This window comes from Mustela putorius, unplaced genomic scaffold, assembly GCF_011764305.1.
Source record: "Mustela putorius furo isolate JIRA1106 unplaced genomic scaffold, ASM1176430v1.1 tig00000107_pilon_pilon_pilon, whole genome shotgun sequence".
Taxonomy (NCBI): Eukaryota; Metazoa; Chordata; class Mammalia; order Carnivora; family Mustelidae; genus Mustela; species Mustela putorius.
Window position 1 is genome coordinate 1,957,596 of NW_025421284.1, and position 19,848 is coordinate 1,977,443.

At 42.4% G+C, this 19,848-nt stretch overlaps 1 protein-coding gene across 1 annotated transcript in view; it reads right to left on the minus strand.

Annotated features, from left to right (window-relative positions):
- ADAMTS16 (ADAM metallopeptidase with thrombospondin type 1 motif 16) overlaps positions 1 to 19,848 on the minus strand; it is a 148,315-nt gene that overhangs the window by 63,805 nt on the left and 64,662 nt on the right. The window contains exons 11-12 of the mRNA XM_004768380.3: positions 5,764 to 5,859; positions 624 to 772 (exon numbers count right to left, since the gene is read on the minus strand). Coding sequence (XP_004768437.3) covers positions 624 to 772; positions 5,764 to 5,859 — 245 coding nt within the window. The remainder of the gene's footprint in view (positions 1 to 623; positions 773 to 5,763; positions 5,860 to 19,848) is intronic.

Sequence of the window (19,848 nt, forward strand, 5' to 3'; positions counted from 1 at the left end):
GCTTATTTAAGGGAGACTCTTGGAATTGCACATAAATGTGGTAAAAATCCATTTCCTGAGTATCACTGCAAGGTCTGTTTCCCTGTGCTGTGGTCAAATACTTCTTAGCATCTTAAGTTATACCAAAGAGACACCCTTGTTTGAGAAATACTTGACTAAAATGACTTCCTTATTTAGCTATTCTTTTTTTAAAAATAATTCTAATACAGTTGACATACAGAGTAATATTCAGATGTGCAATAGAGGGGTTCAACACTTCTACACATCACCTGGGGCTCGTCATGACGGAGCACGCTTTCTCCCCACCACCTGTTTCGCTTGTCCGCCATACACCTCCCCTCTGGTGACCGTTGGCGTGTTAAGAGTCTGTTTCTTGCTTTGTCTCCTTACTTCTTTTATTTTTTTCCCCTTTGTTGTTTGTTTCTTAAGTTCCAATAAGAGTGAAATCATATGATATGACTTCCACTTAGCATAATGCCCTCCAGCTCCATCCAGGGGGTCATACCTTCTCACTGATTCCTACAATACTATGTGACGTACAGATCAGTATTACCATACGGTTGCTGTTGGGAAGGTTCACAGCTTAGAAAGTGCTCGTGAGAAGGAAGTGCAGATGTGCTCACTTCGGATTTGTGCACAGGCGGTCTCTGTGAGACACCCCTCCTCCGCAGGTCCTGGAGCAAGGGGACCAGGAAGACCAGTCCGACCAGTGGCCATGGGTGGGCTTGGGGCCTTCATCACCATATTTGACACACTGTCCTCCACGGCACCACTAGAAGTCAAAAAAAGAAAAAAAAAGAAAGAAAGAAAAAAGAAAGGTTGACATTACTCACAGACTGAGTCCAGGGCTTCCGTGACACTCAGCCCTGGGGAGTTCTGTAGGACATGAGGACACCAACATCCCACCTTCAGGCAGCACATCTTTTTCATTAACAAAAAGAAGTTAATGTAACTTCTTTTTTCTTTCCAAACCTAACGTGGTTTTATAAATCCCCACAGAGGGAAGATCTAGAGAAGAATCCTTTTCTAACATCTGAGCTGCTGGAATTCAACACATTTAATTAAGGGGTGTTGCACAGACGTTCAGCCCCATGGTTGAGCTCTCCAGTGAGTGAACTCCAACCTTTCCTGGAACAACGTGCTTTTCATAGTTCTTTGAGAACAGACGGAGTCTCAGGCAGAAAAGTCCAGCTGGAGGTTCCATGTGACTCAACACCTGGTCATTTCTGGCCAGTACTCTGTGCCTTCACTCCCCAGCACCTGGGCTCAGAGACTGGAAGCCTGGAGGTTGTTAGCGGATGCGTGTCAGAGGTCAGACGGCTTCCCATGGAGATAAAACAACTCGCACAGGAGCTCCATCTGTCCCTACGAAGCTGGAGATGCTATCAGCTCTCCTTTCTCAAGAGGAGTGCCCATCAATGTTAGTTCATGCTAAAAAACATGGGTTTTCTTCATTGCCATCACACATAAAGGACACACAACATCTAATATTGTTCAGCCGTGCTGGTTTTCTACCCATGGCTTGGTGTAGATTTCAAGGATCTTCAGGCCGTCTGTTGAGAGGAGAAAACAAACTTGCTTGTCCCTTGAGGCTGGCCTGCGTGGGGCAGCAGAACCAGCCTTAGCACTGGGCTGGAGGATGGGGTGAGGCCTCCTCTTGTCTGTCTCCAAGATTAGGGCCACCAGATTTGTTCTGGGTGAAAAAAATGGGGCTTTACAAAAGGAAAATAATAACACTTCCATTATTGATTTTGTTCAGTGAAAACACACCAAGTTGCTGGCGTCTGACCATTGGTGCTACACAGAAATGGCAGTTACAAATAGTTTGATTAAACATCATTTAAGGAAGAAAAACTAAACGTAAGTAGTGAGGACTAAAACCTTGTCCATTCAATTTTTTGATTCTTTCTGAAAAGCAAATAAATAAATATGTCTCTCTTTTGTTACCTCCTGGCTACACCCCAGGTGATCAAACAAAGTCCTGGAGTCCCCCTGACACCCTCAACTCAATGGGGGGGAATGCAGCTGTCAGCAAGGCATCTGCTCCCTGATGGCTTCATGAGTCCAGAGAGAGAGCTGGATCTGGAAAAAGCAGGGCCGGCTCCTGTGGACTTCATGCAGGGAGGGACAGAGAGGGACAAGGACGGTGTCTGTTCTGATTGTTTTGTCCCATTTTACAAGAATCAACTGGTAAATAAGACAGTCAGAGCTTTCTGATACAAAGACAGAAAAGGGGAACACAGGAACCCACAAGATGAAAACTCAGAAAATGTTTTCAGGTTTTAAAGTCACTTGACATAATTATTCCTCTCTGGTTATGATTACGCCAACAGGCTTGTTAAGTGGATTTTGCTTTTGGTATTTAAGGATTACTTTAAGGTAATTTGGTTTAATTTTGTTTTAAAGTGACATGAAATATTTACTTCTTAAAAATTTACAGTTTATTCTTTTTATTTTTAATGTAGAAAAATAATTATACAGATGAGTATACTCTTAACTTTGTAAGTGATAGCACACGACACATTCTTCCATTCTGTGTCTCCACCTCACAGTGTGTCTGGAGCTCACCCCTTGGAAGTGTGTAGACAGGTCTCTTATTCTGTATTTGGGGTTCTGCTCTCTTCATGGACATCTGCACGATTCCCTGTCTCCAACTGTCACAATTATTTCTGCCGTGAGCAGACTTGCCAAGGCAATTTCTGCTCTTTGTACTACAGTATCCTCAAATGACTATTCTTTTAAATATTATTAAAAAAAAAACTTTCTGAAAATCTGAGGAGAAAGCACTGTCCCTTCTCCCTTGGAGGTTGGGGGAATGCATGGGTTTGGGCAGGCACAGACACACAAACATGTGAACTCACACACACAAATGACCTGGAATAGAATTCCACACAGGTCACAGACCCATGAAGCCCATCGTGAGCAGGTCAGGGGAAGAGCCTGTGTTCCACCGAAACACCGGTTAAGTTTTTGAGGACCATCCCATGTTTCTCACCCTTTTATATGTTATTGAGGGACACTGGCTTTTGAGAGAAGGTTGTATTTTAGGACGCAAGATGGTGTGATGAATGCGTGTTTCTGCTATGATGCTATCCCCACAGTCTGCATGTCACACCTAAACCCAGCACACACAGGGAGCACCTTGATAAAATACAACAGTGGACTTGGGGATATGGGGAGAAAGGAGCCTCTGTATTAGTTCTGAGGCTGTGTGGCCTCAGGCAAGTTACTCGGAGGCTCTGAGTCTGCATGTTCCCCTGAGAACCTTAGGGATGGTCCAAACTACCAGAATAAATTGTTCCAAAAATGCAGTTCAATAAGACAGACCAAGTACCTAGCACCAAGTATAAGCATAATGTGGAATGGTTTAATACAACGTGGGACCCACAATTGTTAGAGAGCTCGAATCAGCTTTCATATATATTAGGCTGTAGTCTGAACCCCTTGTCCTGGATTCCCCATGGTGTGCTCACAAAGGACCTAAGTATCCTTTCCCTGGAAGGTTCCTGAGTGCACTAGGGGGTGCTGCAAGGGACTCACCCTCACAGGGAGATTGTGAGGATTGAAAGTATGTCATGTACTAAGGATGGAATCTGATACCACAAGATGCAATGTAGTCCCATTTATCACCATGCACAAGCCTCAAAGGAAACACAGTGTAGAGAGAAATAGGCTCCCACACAGGAGAAAGGTACACAGAAACAGTATGGTTACTCCCAGTACACACCAACTGCTCTGGGATATCCAAAGTACTGAGATACTGACTGCTGGTAATATGCATGTCTAAATCAAAGAGCCAAAGAGACACACAAGAACCCATAATACAGGAAAATGCACAACTAATAGCAAAGGGACCTTTCACAGGAGCCTCCAATGCTGTCCCACCATGGCCACCATGCAGCCTCAAGGCAGAACACATCATTCCTGGGTAATTTTAGGCATATATTCTGGCTTAAGATGCACTAATTCTTTTTTATAATAAGGAAAGACCCATCTTTGGAAATACAAGGGAAAATGGTTTAACAATACCAAGGACCATCAATGTAACTGTGCTTTCAGGGTAAATAAAATTTAATCAGAATATGTAGGTTATTCTGAGGAAGGCCCACAGCTCTGAAATCAGTCCTACAGGAAGCAGGTGATCAGAGAAGCACCCTGTGCCCTGCCTTGTGACCTGGAACTCAGGGGCAAGAGTGGGATGGTGGCCGATCTCTTGGAAAATGAGGATAATTTTGCAAATTATCAACTGAAGAGTAAATTTTAGATAATTATGTGCAGAAAGTGATCACGGGCAACTTAATACTGAGGTACATTCCCTGGCATCCTGCGACAATGGGCATTTCCACACCATGGTGCATCCCCATGTCCCTTTCTTCTTCTGAGAGTCTAAAAGCATTTTTATTCAATTTTGGGAGGTTATGAGTTATGTAAGTACTGCTGCTATATATGTGGAAGGATTTAATAACCCACTCCCACCCTCTCTGGGGGATTTCAAATAAAGCTCGAGAGGTGTGCAGGAGAAACAGTCTCTGGGCGTTCTTTTCACATAAGCATGAGCAGCTCTCTTCACATCCTCAGTCAGTGTTGCAATAATTTAACCTGAAAGCATGAGATAGTACTGTTTGCTAGCATTTTAACCCTTGCTGCCCATGCTCACATTTAAATAGACTGAGGCTGTTATAAATTTGATTTGGAATCTAAGCTATTTAGAATCAAAGATATTCAGACATTTATCTCTTTCATATGCATTAGTGTCACTAAAAAGGTCACACACTAGGACGCCTCGGTAGCTCAGTCGCTTAAGCGTCTGCCTTTGGCTTAGGCCATGATCCCAGAGTCCTGGGATCGAGTCCCACATCGGGCTCCTTGCTTGGTAGGGAGCCTGCTTCTCTCTCTTCCTCTGCCTGCATATGTGTGTTCTCTCTCTCTCTCTGACAAATAGACAAACAAATAAAAATCTTAAATAAAAAGGTCACACACTGGGCGCCTGGCTGGCTCAGTGGGTTAAGTCGCTGCCTTCAGCTCAGGTCATGATCTCAGGGTCCTGGGATCGAGTCCTGCATCGGGCTCTCTGCTCAGCAGGGAGCCTGCTTCCTCCTCTCTCTCTGCCTTCCTCTCTGCCTACTTGTGATCTCTCTCTGTCGAATAAATAAATAAAATCTTAAAAAAAAAAAAAGTCACACACTAAGTGGCACAGAAATGGGTTCAGGGATCATTTGGGTCCAATATATCTCTATCTTTATCAATGGTCTTGTATTTTAAAAAGTAATGCAAAAGGAATCAGAATACTACTCTTGGAGGTTAAGGTAATTTATTTTTTAATTTCAACAATAAAATTATTCTCTTCCAGTGAGTAATAAATGCTCTTAATGTATTTCTTCTTAATATATTTCTTTCCCCCACCAAAGCCTCTGTGTCTTTAACAATACTATCTAACTCGGATTCTGTACATGGTTGAAATATGGGCAAGAGTTGAATGTTCCCCTTATTAAACAAAGGCAGTCGCACCTGCTGCCTGGCATATACATTTACTGATTGCAGATAGCCCATCAGTTACACCATCAGGAAAAGGGCAAAAGGAAGAAGGAGCTGCCTTCACAGTATCAATATAAATTAAACACCATCTTCTGTCCTGGGGGTAGATTTGCACATGGAAACGAGGAACATGGGCTGACAAAATACCAATGCAGGAGGAGGGGAGATGCAAGGGTGGAATAGCTCTGACATCTGAACATGACTCTTGACCTAAGATTGGCTCCTTACCATGTCATGTCCACAAATAGTGCCTTCTGCTGCGGGCATAAACTTAGTCTCACATTTCCTTCCAATCCGGTGGCACCACAGGGCTTTACAAATATCCTACCAGAGAGAAAAGGTCATCACTATTACAGATGGTTCACAAATCTATAATAAAATATCACTGAAAAATTTAAGGGGAAAACAGCTGATATAAATTTAAAGCTGATAATAACTTAGCAGTATATAGAAAGAAGACCCAGAGACTCACGTTCTAGACGTGGTCCAACTTAATTCCACCCCCTGCAACTTTATTTATTCATATGTATTTTATCATAAATTTAACAAACTTATACTTTCTAAATTAAGAAGTAAAATATGCTTAATCCAGAGGTTGCAGAAAACAAAAATTAAAATTAAAAAAACTGATAAAACCCAACATTTTATAATTCGTTCTTGACCCACCATTCACTAAGCTCTCCAAGTCTGAATGCTCATTTTCAGATTAAAGAGGATTATGTCTGGGGCACCTGGGTGGCTCAGTGGGTTAAAACCTCTGCCTTTGGCTCAGGTCATGATCCCAGGGTCCTGGGATCGAGCCCCGCATTGGGCTCTCTGCTCAGCAGGGAGCCTGCTTTCCCCTCTCTCTCTCTGACTGCCTCTCTGCCTACTTGTGATCTCTGTCTGTCAAATAAATAAATAAAATATTTTTTAAAAAAAAGAGGATTGTCTGATAGCCATTTGCATATCTTGATTTGAGAAGTATCTGTTCATATCTTCTGCCCATTTTTTGATATGTTTGCCTGTTTTGTGTGTGTTGAGTTTGAGGAGTTCATTATAGATCCTGGATATCAACTTTTTGTCTGTACTGTCATTTGCAAATATCTTCTCCCATTCCGTGGGTTGCCTCTTTGTTTTTTTGACTGTTTCCTTTGCTGTGCAGAAGCTTTTGATTTTGATGAAGTCCCAAAAGTTTATTTTTGCTTTTGTTTCCTTTGCCTTTGGAGACATATCTTGAAAGAAGTTGCTGTGGCTGATATCGAAGAGATTACTGCCTATGTTCTCCTCTAGGATTCTGATGGATTCCTGTCTCACGTTGAGGTCTTTTATCCATTTTGAGTTTATCTTTGTGTATGGTGTAAGAGAATGGTCGAGTTTCATTCTTCTACATATAGCTGTCCAGTTTTCCCAGCACCATTTATTGAAGAGACTGTCTTTTTTTCACTGTATATTTTTTCCTGTTTTGTCATAGATTAATTGACCATAGATTTGAGGGTCCATATCTGGGCTCTCTACTCTGTTCCACTGGTCTATATGTCTGTTTTTATGCCAGTACAATGCTGTCTTGGTGATCACAGCTTTTGTACTAAAGAGGATTATGAAAGTTTCTGGTTTGTCCATTCATCCATTCATCCATTCATCCGTCTGTCTGTCCATCCATCTGTCTACCCACCCACTCACCCACCATCTGCAACTTTTGATGAAGACCTAGAATATGCCAGTTGCCTTGCTAGGAGGATGGTTCCCTAAGGAATACGACCCAGATCTACCCTCTGGGGCGTGGTCTAAGGGAGAGGCAAAGTTGCTGTAAGTCACCATATGTTGCCTGTGGGAAGAGATGCTCCTATAGGAGGAAAGCACAAGGCTGGGTGAGCTTGTCAGAAGGCAAGGCAGGGACACCTAGGGAAGGGCTCATGGGAAAATTAGATCTCTGAGCCAACCCTGAGCTTGAGGGGTTTACTGGGGGAGACGAGATGGCATTCCAGGGAGAGGGAGCAAAGGATTTGTGCAAAGGAAAGAATATGTGAAGGAAGAAAGCTGTGTGCAGAGTAAGGAAGACCCACACCGTTGGCAGGGCAGTAAAATGAAACATGATCTGAGGGTTATACACCATGAAAGTCTCTCCAAGTGCAAAGAATGAACTTCCCTTTCCTTTCCTTCTGAGCCCAAAGGAACGTCTTACTGAATGGCAAGCAGCAGCACTCAGAACAGGATAGAAACTTCAAGAATGCTGGTGGCAGCTTGACTGCACGGGAGGAAAACATTTTGTAAATTATCTGCACAACTGTTCTGAATATTTGAACAAGCACTACATTATTTCCCAAGACATTTACTGGCTGTATCTCCTGGGTGATCTGTCTCGTAAAGAAAACCAACACAGCCACACGTCAACATCATTTTGCTTCAAAGATGGCTTTCCACTGCCTTTATGCTTCCACTCCCTGTTTCATGGTGCTGAAAGATGTGCTCACACAGAGCTGCTCTACATCGTTGTGAGTGATCAATATTCATTTTATTGTCTTCGAACTATTCTCGAATCTCTCCCTATGCTTCCTAATTACATGTTTAGAAACTGAGGCCATACATGCATTTTCAGTCTGTATCTTTCTCATTCACAAATCAGCTTTGGGGAACTTGGTGGCAAGAAGGAAGCTTTTGATGTTTTACTTTGTGTATCGACTGTGTTTATTTTGAAGACGCAGGAGAACGGCCTATGGTTACGACTGCTGTAATGCTCTGTCTCATTTCCCTGTGAGTCCTCGAAGATCACTGGGCGTGACTGGGGCAAACGTGTCACGCCTCTCGTCGTGTTAATTGGCATGCTGACTTGGGGCCTCCGCTCCCCCAGAACCACGTTTAGGGATCAGAGCCATAAGAAGACCTCAAGGAATCTGTAAAAGCAGGGGCCTGAGTGTCTGTAACTCTCCTAAGAGACAACTGGAAAGCCCTGTTGGCTTGCAGGGCCACAACTTGATAGATCACCAGGATATAAATAAAGCTTCCTTGAAACTGGAGCTCATAGACCCAGGCTCAGTGTCTGGGTGGAAGCATGGCAGGAAGCATGGCAGATCAGAACCAGAGTCTGTACAGCACTGCAGGGTAGGCCTGCCTGCCCTTGGGTGGTGGCCCACAGACAGCAGCTGGCCAGAGGACCTGCACCCCTTCAGGAGGCTGGGTGTGCACACAGAACAAGGATAGGCACGAATGGATGAATGGGTGAGAATGAAAGACGGGCCCCTTCCTGCGGTCAGGCCAGCTGGGAGAGGGACACAGTGGTCCAGTAGAGGGACTGAGCTTCTGAGCAGATAGGCATATCGGTGTGGACTGGAAGGGAAGATCTGGGGGAAGAGTCCCTTGTCCTCCTTGTGTGTTTGAGGATGGCAACTCCTGCTCATGGACTTGTCCTGGGAGCTAAATGAAGTGGTTGTAGGTAACATGTCCAGCTCAGGCCTGGTACCTGGGAGGCACTGAGCCAGCTCCAAGGGGTAAGGTGACTCCAGCCCACAGGCCGCTCTCCACTGGGCTTTATGGCTATGCCCTTAAGGAGCCCGTGGTACGGATTCATGGGACAGTTTCAAAGATCAGCTGAGAGGATACAAAACAAATGATGTTTCAAAAAGTGAAATTATTTTTATGTATTTGTCACAGAGAGCTGGCTCAGTGTTGGTACCTAGCTGGCGTTCAACACGTGTTCTGAGTCAGCTGAACATCTGTTCATTCGTTCCCAAGGAAACCCTGAACAGGATGAGTGGGGACATTTTTCATGTAAAAGGAAGTTAGTAATGGTAAGTGCAATGTTATCGTAAGAATATCAAAGATGAGGGCACCTGGGTGGCTCAGTGGGTTAAAGCCTCTGCCTTCGGCTCAGGTCATGATCTCAGGGTCCTCGGATCGAGCCCCGCATCGGGCCCTCTGCTCAACAGGGAGCCTGCTTCCTCCTCTCTCTCTGCCTGCATCTCTGCCTACTTGTGATCTCTGTCAAATACATAAATAAAATCTTAAAAAAAAAAAGAACATCTAAGACGATACAGGTGGCCACCTTATGTTTGAAAATATATATCTAGATCCTACTATTTAAAGTATTTCTTTTCATCTTTGAAGATTTATTTATTTATTTCAGAGAGAGAGAAAGAGAGAGAGAGAGAGAATGTGGACAAGCAGGAAGAAAGGAGGGAAGGGGGAGAGGGAGAGAGAAACCCAAGCAGACCCCCCACAGAGCTCAGAGCCCATGTGGCCCTTAAGTATTTTCATAATATTCTTACATTGTAGTTTTCTGGAACATTCTGCAGAATGTAGATGAATGGGAGATACTATTAAAAGTGGCTTTTTTACTATTATGTGACGGGGTGTGGGCCTATTCTTATTGATTTTGAGGGGCATTCTCTGAACCTCCTGAATTTTGATGCTCGTTCCCTTTGCCATATTGGGGAAATTCTCTCCAATAATTCTCTCTAGTATACCTTCTGCTCCCCTGTCTCTTTCTTCTTCTTCTGGAATCCCAATTATTCTAATGTTGTTTCGTCTTATGCTCTCACTTATCTCTCGAATTCTCCCCTCGTGGTCCAGTAGCTGTTTGTCCCTCTTTTGCTCAGCTTCTTTATTCTCTGTCATTTGGTCTTCTATATCACTAATTCTTTCTTCTGCCTCATTTATCCTAGCAGTGAGAGCCTCCATTTTTGATTGCACCTCATTAATAGCTTTTTTGATTTCAACTTGGTTAGATTTTAGTTCTTTTATTTCTCCAGAAAGGGCTTTTATATCTCTCGAGAGGGTTTCTCTAATATCTTCCATGCCTTTTTCGAGCCTGGCTAGAACCTTGAGAATTGTCATTCTGAACTCTAGATCTGACATATTACCAATGTCTGTATTGATTAGGTCCCTAGCCTTCGGTAAAATATTAGATTGGCAGCTGACTTATCCACAGAGACCTGGCAGGCCAGAAAGAGCTGGCATGATATTTTCAGAGCACTAAATGAGAAAAACATGCAGCCCAGAATACTATATCCAGCTAGGCTATCATTGAAAATAGAAGGAGAGATTAAAAGCTTTCAGGACAAACAACAACTGAAAGAATTTGCAAACACCAAACCAGCTCTACAGGAAATCTTGAAAGGGGTCCTCTAAGCAAAGAGAGAGCCTACAAGTGGTAGATCAGAAAGGAACAGAGACCATATACAGCAACAGTCACCATACAGGCAAAACAATGGCACTAAACTCATATCTCTCAATAGTTACCCTGAATGTTAATGGGCTAAATGCCCCTGTCAAAAGACACAGGGTATCAGAATGGATAAAAAAACAAAACCCATCTATATGTTGCCTCCAAGAAACTCATTTTAAGCCTGAAGACACCTCCAGATTTAAAGTGAGGGGGTGGAAAAGAATTTACCATGCTAATGGACATCAGAAGAAAGCAGGAGTGGCAATCCTTATATCAGATCAATTAGATTTTAAGCCAAAGACTATAATAAGAGATGAGGAAGGACACTATATCATACTCAAAGGGTCTGTCCAACAAGAAGATTTAACAATTTTAAATATCTATGCCCCCAACATGGGAGCAGCCAACTATATAAACCAATTAATTACAAAATCAAAGAAACACATCAACAATAATACAATAATAGTAGGGGACTTTAACACTCCCCTCACTGAAATGGACAGATCATCCAAGCAAAAGATCAGCAAGGAAATAAAGGCCTTAAACGACACACTGGACCAGATGGACATCACAGATATATTCAGAACATTTCATCCCAAAGCAACAGAATACACATTCTTCTCTAGTGCACATGGAACATTCTCCAGAATAGATCACATCCTCAGTCCTAAATCAGGACTCAACCGGTATCAAAAGATTGGGATCATTCCCTGCATATTTTCAGACCACAATGCTCTAAAGCTAGAACTCAATCACAAAAGGAAGTTTGAAAAGAACCAAAACACATGGAGACTAAACAGCATCCTTCTAAAGAATGAATGGGTCAACCGGGAAATTAAAGAAGAATTGAAAAAAATCATGGAAACAAATGATAATGAAAATACAATGGTTCAAAATCTGTGGGACACAACAAAGGCAGTCCTGAGAGGAAAATATATAGCGGTACAAGCCTTTCTCAAGAAACAAGAAAGGTCTCAGGTACACAACCTAACCTTACACCTAAAGGAGCTGGAGAAAGAACAAGAAAGAAACCCTAAGCCTAGCAGGAGAAGAGAAATCATAAAGATCAGAGCAGAAATCAATGAAATAGAAACCAAAAAAACAATAGAACAAATCAACGAAAGTAGGAGCTGGTTCTTTGAAAGAATTAATAAAATTGATAAACCCCTGGCTCGACTTATCAAAAAGAAAAGAGAAAGGACCCAAATAAATAAAATCATGAATGAAAGAGGAGAGATCACAACTAACACCAAAGAAATACAAACTATTATAAGAACATACTATGAGCAACTCTATGGCAATAAATTTGACAATCTGGAAGAAATGGATGCATTCCTAGAAACATATAAACTACCACAACTGAACCAGGAAGAAATAGAAAGCCTGAACAGACCCATAACCAGTAAGGAGATTGAAACAGTCATTAAAAATCTCCAAACAAACAAAAGCCCAGGGCCAGACGGCTTCCCGGGGGAATTCTACCAAACATTTAAAGAAGAACTAATTCCTATTCTCCTGAAACTGTTCCAAAAAATAGAAATGGAAGGAAAACTTCCAAACTCATTTTATGAGGCCAGCATCACCTTGATCCCAAAACCAGACAAGGATCCCACCAAAAAAGAGAGCTATAGACCGATATCCTTGATGAACACAGATGCCAAAATACTAGCCAATAGGATTCAACAGTACATTAAAAAGATTATTCACCACGACCAAGTGGGATTTATTCCAGGGCTGCAAGGTTGGTTCAACATCCACAAATCAGTCAATGTGATACAACACATCAATAAAAGAAAGAACAAGAACCATATGATACTCTCAATAGATGCTGAAAAAGCATTTGACAAAGTACAGCATCCCTTCCTGATCAAAACTCTTCAAAGTGTAGGGATAGAGGGCACATACCTCAATATCATCAAAGCCATCTATGAAAAACTCACCGCAAATATCATTCTCAATGGAGAAAAACTGAAAGCTTTTCCGCTAAGGTCAGGAACACGGCAGGGATGTCCATTATCACCACTGCTATTCAACATAGTACTAGAGGTCCTAGCCTCAGCAATCAGACAACAAAAGGAAATTAAAGGCATCCAAATCGGCAAAGAAGAAGTCAAATTATCACTCTTTGCAGATGATATGATACTATATGTGGAAAGACCAAAAGACTCCACTCCAAAACTGCTAGAACTTATACAGGAATTCAGTAAAGTGTCAGGATATAAAATCAATGCACAGAAATCAGTTGCATTTCTCTACACCAACAGCAAGACAGAAGAAGGGGAAATTAAGGAGTCAATCCCATTTACAATTGCACCCAAAACCATAAGATACCTAGGAATAAACCTAACCAAAGAGACACAGAATCTATACTCAGAAAACTATAAAGTACTCATGAAAGAAATTGAGGAAGACACAAAGAAATGGAAAAATGTTCCATGCTCCTGGATTGGAAGAATAAACATTGTGAAAATGTCTATGCTACCTAAAGCCATCTACACATTTAATGCAATTCCTATCAAAGTACCATCCATCTTTTTCAAAGAAATGGAACAAATAATGCTAAAATTTATATGGAACCAGAAAAGACCTCGAATAGCTAAAGGGATATTGAAAAAGAAAGCCAACGTTGGTGGTATCACAATCCCGGACTTCAAGCTCTATTACAAAGCTGTCATTATCAAGACAGCATGGTACTGGCACAAAAACAGACCCATAGATCAATGGAACAGAATAGAGAGCCCAGAAATAGACCCTCAACTCTATGGTCAACTAATCTTCGACAAAGCAGGAAAGAATGTCCAATGGAAAAAAGACAGCCTCTTCAATAAATAGTGCTGGGAAAATTGGACAGCCACATGCAGAAAAATGAAATTGGACCATTTCCTTACACCACACACGAAAATAGACTCAAAATGGATGAAGGATCTCAATGTGTGAAAGGAATGCATCAAAATCCTTGAGGAGAACACAGGCAGCAACCTCTTCGACCTCAGCCGCAGCAACATCTTCCTAGGAACAACGCAAAAGGCAAGGGAAGCAAGGGCAAAAATGAACTATTGGGATCTCATCAAGATCAAAAGCTTTTGCACAGCAAAGGAAACAGTTAACAAAATCAAAAGACAACTGACAGAATGGGAGAAGATATTTGCAAACGACATATCAGATAAAGGACTAGTGTCCAGAATCTATAAAGAACTTAGCAAACTCAACACCCAAAGAACAAATAACCCAATCAAGAAATGGGCAGAGGACATGAACTGACATTTCTGCAAAGAAGACATCCAGATGGCCAACAGACACATGAAAAAGTGCTCCATATCACTCGGCATCAGGGAAATACAAATCAAAACCACAATGACATATCACCTCACACCAGTCAGAATGGCTAAAATCAACAAGTCAGGAAATGACAGATGCTGGCGAGGATGCGGAGAAAGGGGAACCCTCCTACACTGTTGGTGGGAATGCAAGCTGGTGCAACCTCTCTGGAAAACAGCATGGAGGTTCCTCAAAATGTTGAAAATAGAACTGCCCTATGACCCAGCAATTGCACTATTGGGTATTTAACCTAAAGATACAAACGTAGTGATCCAAAGGGGCACGTGTACTCGAATGTTTATAGCAGCAATGTCCACAATAGCCAAACTATGGAAAGAACCTAGATGTCCATCAACAGATGAATGGATCAAGAAGATGTGGTATATATACACAATGGAATACTATGCAGCCATCAAAAGAAATGAAATCTTGCCATTTGCGACCATATGGATGAAACTAGAGCGTATCATCCTTAGCGAAATAAGTCAAGTGGAGAAAGACAACTATCATATGATCTCCCTGATATGAGGAAGTGGTGATGCAACATGGGGGCTTAAGTGGGTACGAGAAGAATAAATAAAAGAAGATGGGATTGGGAGGGAGACAAACCATAAGTGACTCTTAATCTCACAAAACAAACTGAGGGTTGCTGGGGGGAGGGGGTTTGGGAAAAGGGGGTGGTATTATGGACATTGGGGAGGGTATGTGTTTTGGTGAGTGCTGTGAAGTGTGTAAACCTGGTGATTCAGAGACCTGTACCCCTGGGGATAAAAATATATGTTTATAAAAAATAAAAAAAATTATATTAAAAAAAAAAGTGGCTTTTTTTTTTTTAAGATTTTACTTATTTATTTGACAGAGAGAGACAGAGAGAGAGAGAGAGAGGGAACACAAGCAGGGAGAGTGAGAGAGGGGGAAGCAGGCTCCCTGCTGAGAAAAGAGCCCGTTGTGGGGCTTGATCCCAGGACCCTGAGCCGAAGACAGGCGCTTAGCGACTGAGCCACCCATGTGCCCCATAGGTGAGGGTTTTTAACTTTACTAAGGACAAAGCTCTCGAGCACAGGATGCAGGTGATAGCGTGCCCTGACAACTCGTGACCTGCGCAGTCTCCGCCTGCCGCACGCCCCCCTGCACACTTCAGCCCATGCTGGAACCTGTTCAATCCCCAGTTCAGTTCTTCAGGCAGAAACAAATAACAGGAGTTAGAAGAGCCTTGAAATGTCATATAATCCATGTTACTGTTATTCAACATATCGAAAAGTATTTGAGACATTGGTATCCTAAAGATAAAACTGACATTTCATAAAAATGTGACACTCTACTCCAGAAAATAAATAGAAAATCCAGTTCCTCAAAAAATCAGATAATAAAATGACCATGAAATGACCAAACAACCAAAATTCAGTTTTACCCTCTTTTATCATACTTCAATTGAACTGCTAACTTCTAGACAATAATGTGCAATGATTGTATTAAATTAAACATTATTGTTGTATGTCATTACATTCTTAATTAAATTTCAGGGTCCTCTTGGAACAAAGACCCTATTAAATCATACGTCTAGGGCCAAGGAGCTGGAATGTAAGACATGCTGGGCGTGGGGGGAAGCTCCCAATCTCACAACAGTGCCCAGGACACTAAGGTGATCAAATTTCAAAGCAATTCTAGCAGTCTGCATTACAGACTGTGGGGTCAGACCGCCAAGCACAGATGATGCTGGCAAACAGAGCAGGCACCAGACGAAGACGCCGTGTTTGTAATAACTAATACTTCGGGAGAAAATTGCTGAAGTCCACACGGACAGCCCATGCTTGCTTTCATCCCTGCAGAGACGGAATCCAATCCTTAACGAAGGCGCTCGCTTTCCAGTCTGTCCTGTAATTTAAGAGCTGTGCTCATGAAGACCGATGTCAGGCATAGTGACTTGGTTGAGTTAGGTGTTCCCACCGAACACCCCAAATGAAACCATTTCCCCATGATTCTGCTGGAAATTTATTGGGAGATTTCCCGACAGTGAGTGCACTAACCCCAGAGCCGTATTCTCAATCTGTCGCTCCTAGACTCTCCGAAATACCAACCAAAAATGCCATCAGAAGGGATGTTATAATGGGATCTATAATTTATCACAATTATTAGTTTTTCAAGAAGTAGGGTGCTTTATCACTAGTTCCAATGATCACCCTAAAGGCATCAGTGGACAGAAAAAGCCGTGGCCATATGGGTGGGTGAATTTACACACAAGTATGTAAACACACATATACCAAACACACACCTGTCTGTCCAAGAGACAGATGCACATGAACTTGCATTATCTATTAACTTTTCCAGCTAAACAGCACATGGACTTGCAAGAGTCCAGGCACCTATCACGTGCTCAGCACATGTTCCCTGAGGAGCCCTTAGGGTTAGTCATCAGGTAATTTCCTGTTATTTATTTATTCATTTTTCAAAGAACTTTGTTTATTTATTTGGGAGAGAGAGAGACAGAGAGAGACCATGAGCTTGGGGGAGCAACAGAGGGAGAAGCAGACTCCCCACTGAGCAGGGACCCCCAATGTGGGACTCAATCCCAAGACGCTGAGATCATGACCTGAGTCGAAGGCAGACACTTAACCGACCGAGCCACCCAGACATCCTGCTTGTTATTTATTAATTTAATGTCTCCCATCAGTAAGTTTCTGGATCTTTATACTTCAACCAGCAAAACAGACCCATTTTCATAAAACTTCAGAAGGAGTTCATTGAAAAAAATTCAATTTTATAACTGAAAATGTTCTGAGATGCTTAATTCACAAGGAAAATAATCTAAGTGCCCCAAATTTGAGATTCAGGGCCCTAGAGATTCTGGCCACATAAGTCATATTTAACTTAGAAAATCCATCAAGTTTATTCAAGTTGAAGAATGATTTTATATCATCGGGAATGAGCTGACACGACTGATTTTAAAGGATGCAATTTTTTTTTTTAACTGAAAAGGTATTTTCTCTCCTGTCCATGATGAACTGGTACCAGGCTTACTTTTCCGCACACAAAAACTGCATGAAACTTGACAAAATATATGGGCCAGCTCTTTTAGGCTTTGGACCAGGCAACACAGTCCTTGTCCCTGGAGACAGGGAAGTTTGCCAAGTGAGCGCCAACTTCGCTCCAACCATCTGGTTGGGAAGAATTTCCTGACATGGTGCAGCGAGGTGGACCCCAGCGCACACTGACAGTCTCCCCGTGTGGAGGACACCGAGAACAGAGCTGGAGCTTGCAGAAGGAGCTAGAACCTGCGGGATTCTGTGGAGCCGGGAAGGAAAAAGCCATGTTAAGTAGGAAGCCCCGGATGCCTGCCTAAGGATTTCCCGTAGGTTCTTCCTCATCTGTGGGGTGAACGGGTGATACACGGACACGCCAGTGGCCTAGAGCAGGGCAGAAGCTCTGGGCTGAGCGCTGACTGGCTGGATGACAGAGGTCATGCCGTGTTGGGAGACACTGGAGTTCTGGGCACATGTGACAGAGAAACCTCAGTGAAGAGCCCGAAGTCCACGCCCCCAGCCCAGAGCACAGGCTTCGCCCTCCAGCGAAGGAAAAGTTGAATGAGAGGAGCCCTAAGGAAGAGCCAAACCAAGCCTCAAAGGATGAAGGGGTCACCTATTATAATAATACTCGACAAAATTTATATAACATGAAGTGATACTGCATTACAATACGCTACAAATAGACTCAAGGCTATGAAGGAAAAAGCTGACAGAATTAGTGGTAAAGAACAGGAAATTTCAGTGGAGATTAGAGAATATAACAAATCAGATCGTGTTTTTGGAACCAAACCTTAAAATAACCTAAATGTGGAGTTTGCTGAATTGTCTGAACAAATGGTAAGGAATGCCAGCAGACACAGATGATGATCGGCTTTTTAATCAGAAACAACAGAGAGCAGGTGAACATGGAAATGTCGCCTGAGAATGTGTATAGGAAAAGAAAGAGGCGCCTATATTCTCCGGAGCAACCACTAGAAATCAAGAGGAGGAAGTATAGCTAAGATGCAAATTGAGGCAAAAAACCAGAGTTGTTAGAAGTTTAATGCAAAAGGAAATAGAGGAATAAAAAAGAAGTGTGACCAATGGGAGACTGAAGATAAAACCTATTGACACAATTCCCCATGTTAATACCATAAAAAAAATAAATAACTACATCCCTAGAAGTAGAAAATGCATTTCACAAAAGTCAACCCACTTTCGTGATAAAATTGCTCTGTGATCTAGGACCAGAAAGCAACTTTTTCATTTTGATAAAGGGTGACTGTAAAAACCAACAGCTAACATCATATTTTTGTTTGTTTTTAAAGATTTTATTTATCTATTTGACAAACAGAGATCACAGGTAGGCAGAGAGGCAGGCAGGGAGAGAGGAGGAAGCAGGCTCCCCACTGAGCAGAGAGCCCGATGCGGGACTCGATCCGAGGACCCTGAGATCATGACCTGAGCCGAAGGCAGAGGCTTAACCCACTGAGCCACCCAGGTGCCCCCCTATTTGTTTTTTTAAGTTAAGTTTTAGTTAACATACAGCGTTCTGTAAGTTTCAGATGTATGATATAGTGCTCAGCAAGTCCGCATGTGACTCTGTGTTCGTCACGGTAAGTGCGCCCTTAATCGCCATCCTGTCCCCACAATTCCCCCACCCTCGTCCCCTCCAGTAACCTTGGTTGTTCTCTATAGTGAAAAGTCTGTTTCTTGCTTTGTTTCTTTTTCCTTTACTTGCTTTTTTCCCTCAAATTTCACATATGAACAAAATTATATGGTATTTGTACTTCTCTGACTTACTTAACATTGTCCCCTCTAGCTCCATCCTTGTCATTACAAATATTTTACTCGGCATTTATGAAGATCCAGAATAAGCAACCTGTATCGACAGTGACCGAAATCAGAACGATGGTCCCTTACCGGGGTGGGGAAGGCGCTGAATGGAAGAGGCATAAGGGAACTTTTTGGCTTTATGGAAGTGAGGACTGTCTTGGTCAGCATACTGCTTACATGGGTAAACACAGTTGTTAAAGTTCCAGCTGTACCCCTAAAATGAATCCATTTCACTGCATGCAAATATTTCCTCAGTTACAAAAGAGGTACTTCGTTTAGCTTCTTCCTTCCTATTTTTTCCAAATGGTGCCAGGGTACCATGGGTGATACGGTCCACAGTCACAGAGCAAAATAACGTGAAACCAGAGGTATGCTGTAGGAAAGCCCATCTTTGGGAAAAAAAAATTAGTCCTATGTTCCCTGTCCTTAACAGATAGAAGAGTAACATTCAAGAACTACCTAGGGATTTCCCATGGAAGAGGAAACATTAGGAATACACGCTGATTTTACTGCTCCTGCTCCAAGCTGACATTACCCAGCTCAGGAGATAAGGATCCTGTCCTGGAACATGGTGGTGATTGGCCTTAGGGGGAAATCTTGAGTTTAGAAGAAAATAGATTATCTCATCAGATTTAAATTGGGAATATTCCTTGTACATTATGAAATGTTGGAGGTTTCCCGAGGATCATATTTTTGTCTACTTTCCTCTTGATTTCATTGCAAACTAGAATAAAAGAAATCTCAGAAATAGCTACTTTTATTTAATTGATGGTTAGCTTTCTTTGGGGTTCAGTCCGGCAAGCTCCCAGATCCCGGCCAGCCCTTCTGGCATGGGTGCGTGTCTCTGTGTCACACACAGAATTTATATCAGTCATGTCCCTGGACTCAGTGGCAGAGATGACACCTTCTACGAGAAACTTCTCTAGAAGCCCTGTTTTTGAAAAATTTAACAAGCATGGTTCTCTAGACAGACTGTTCTCCACAGTAAATTCTGCTTCTATCTGAAGTAGGTAA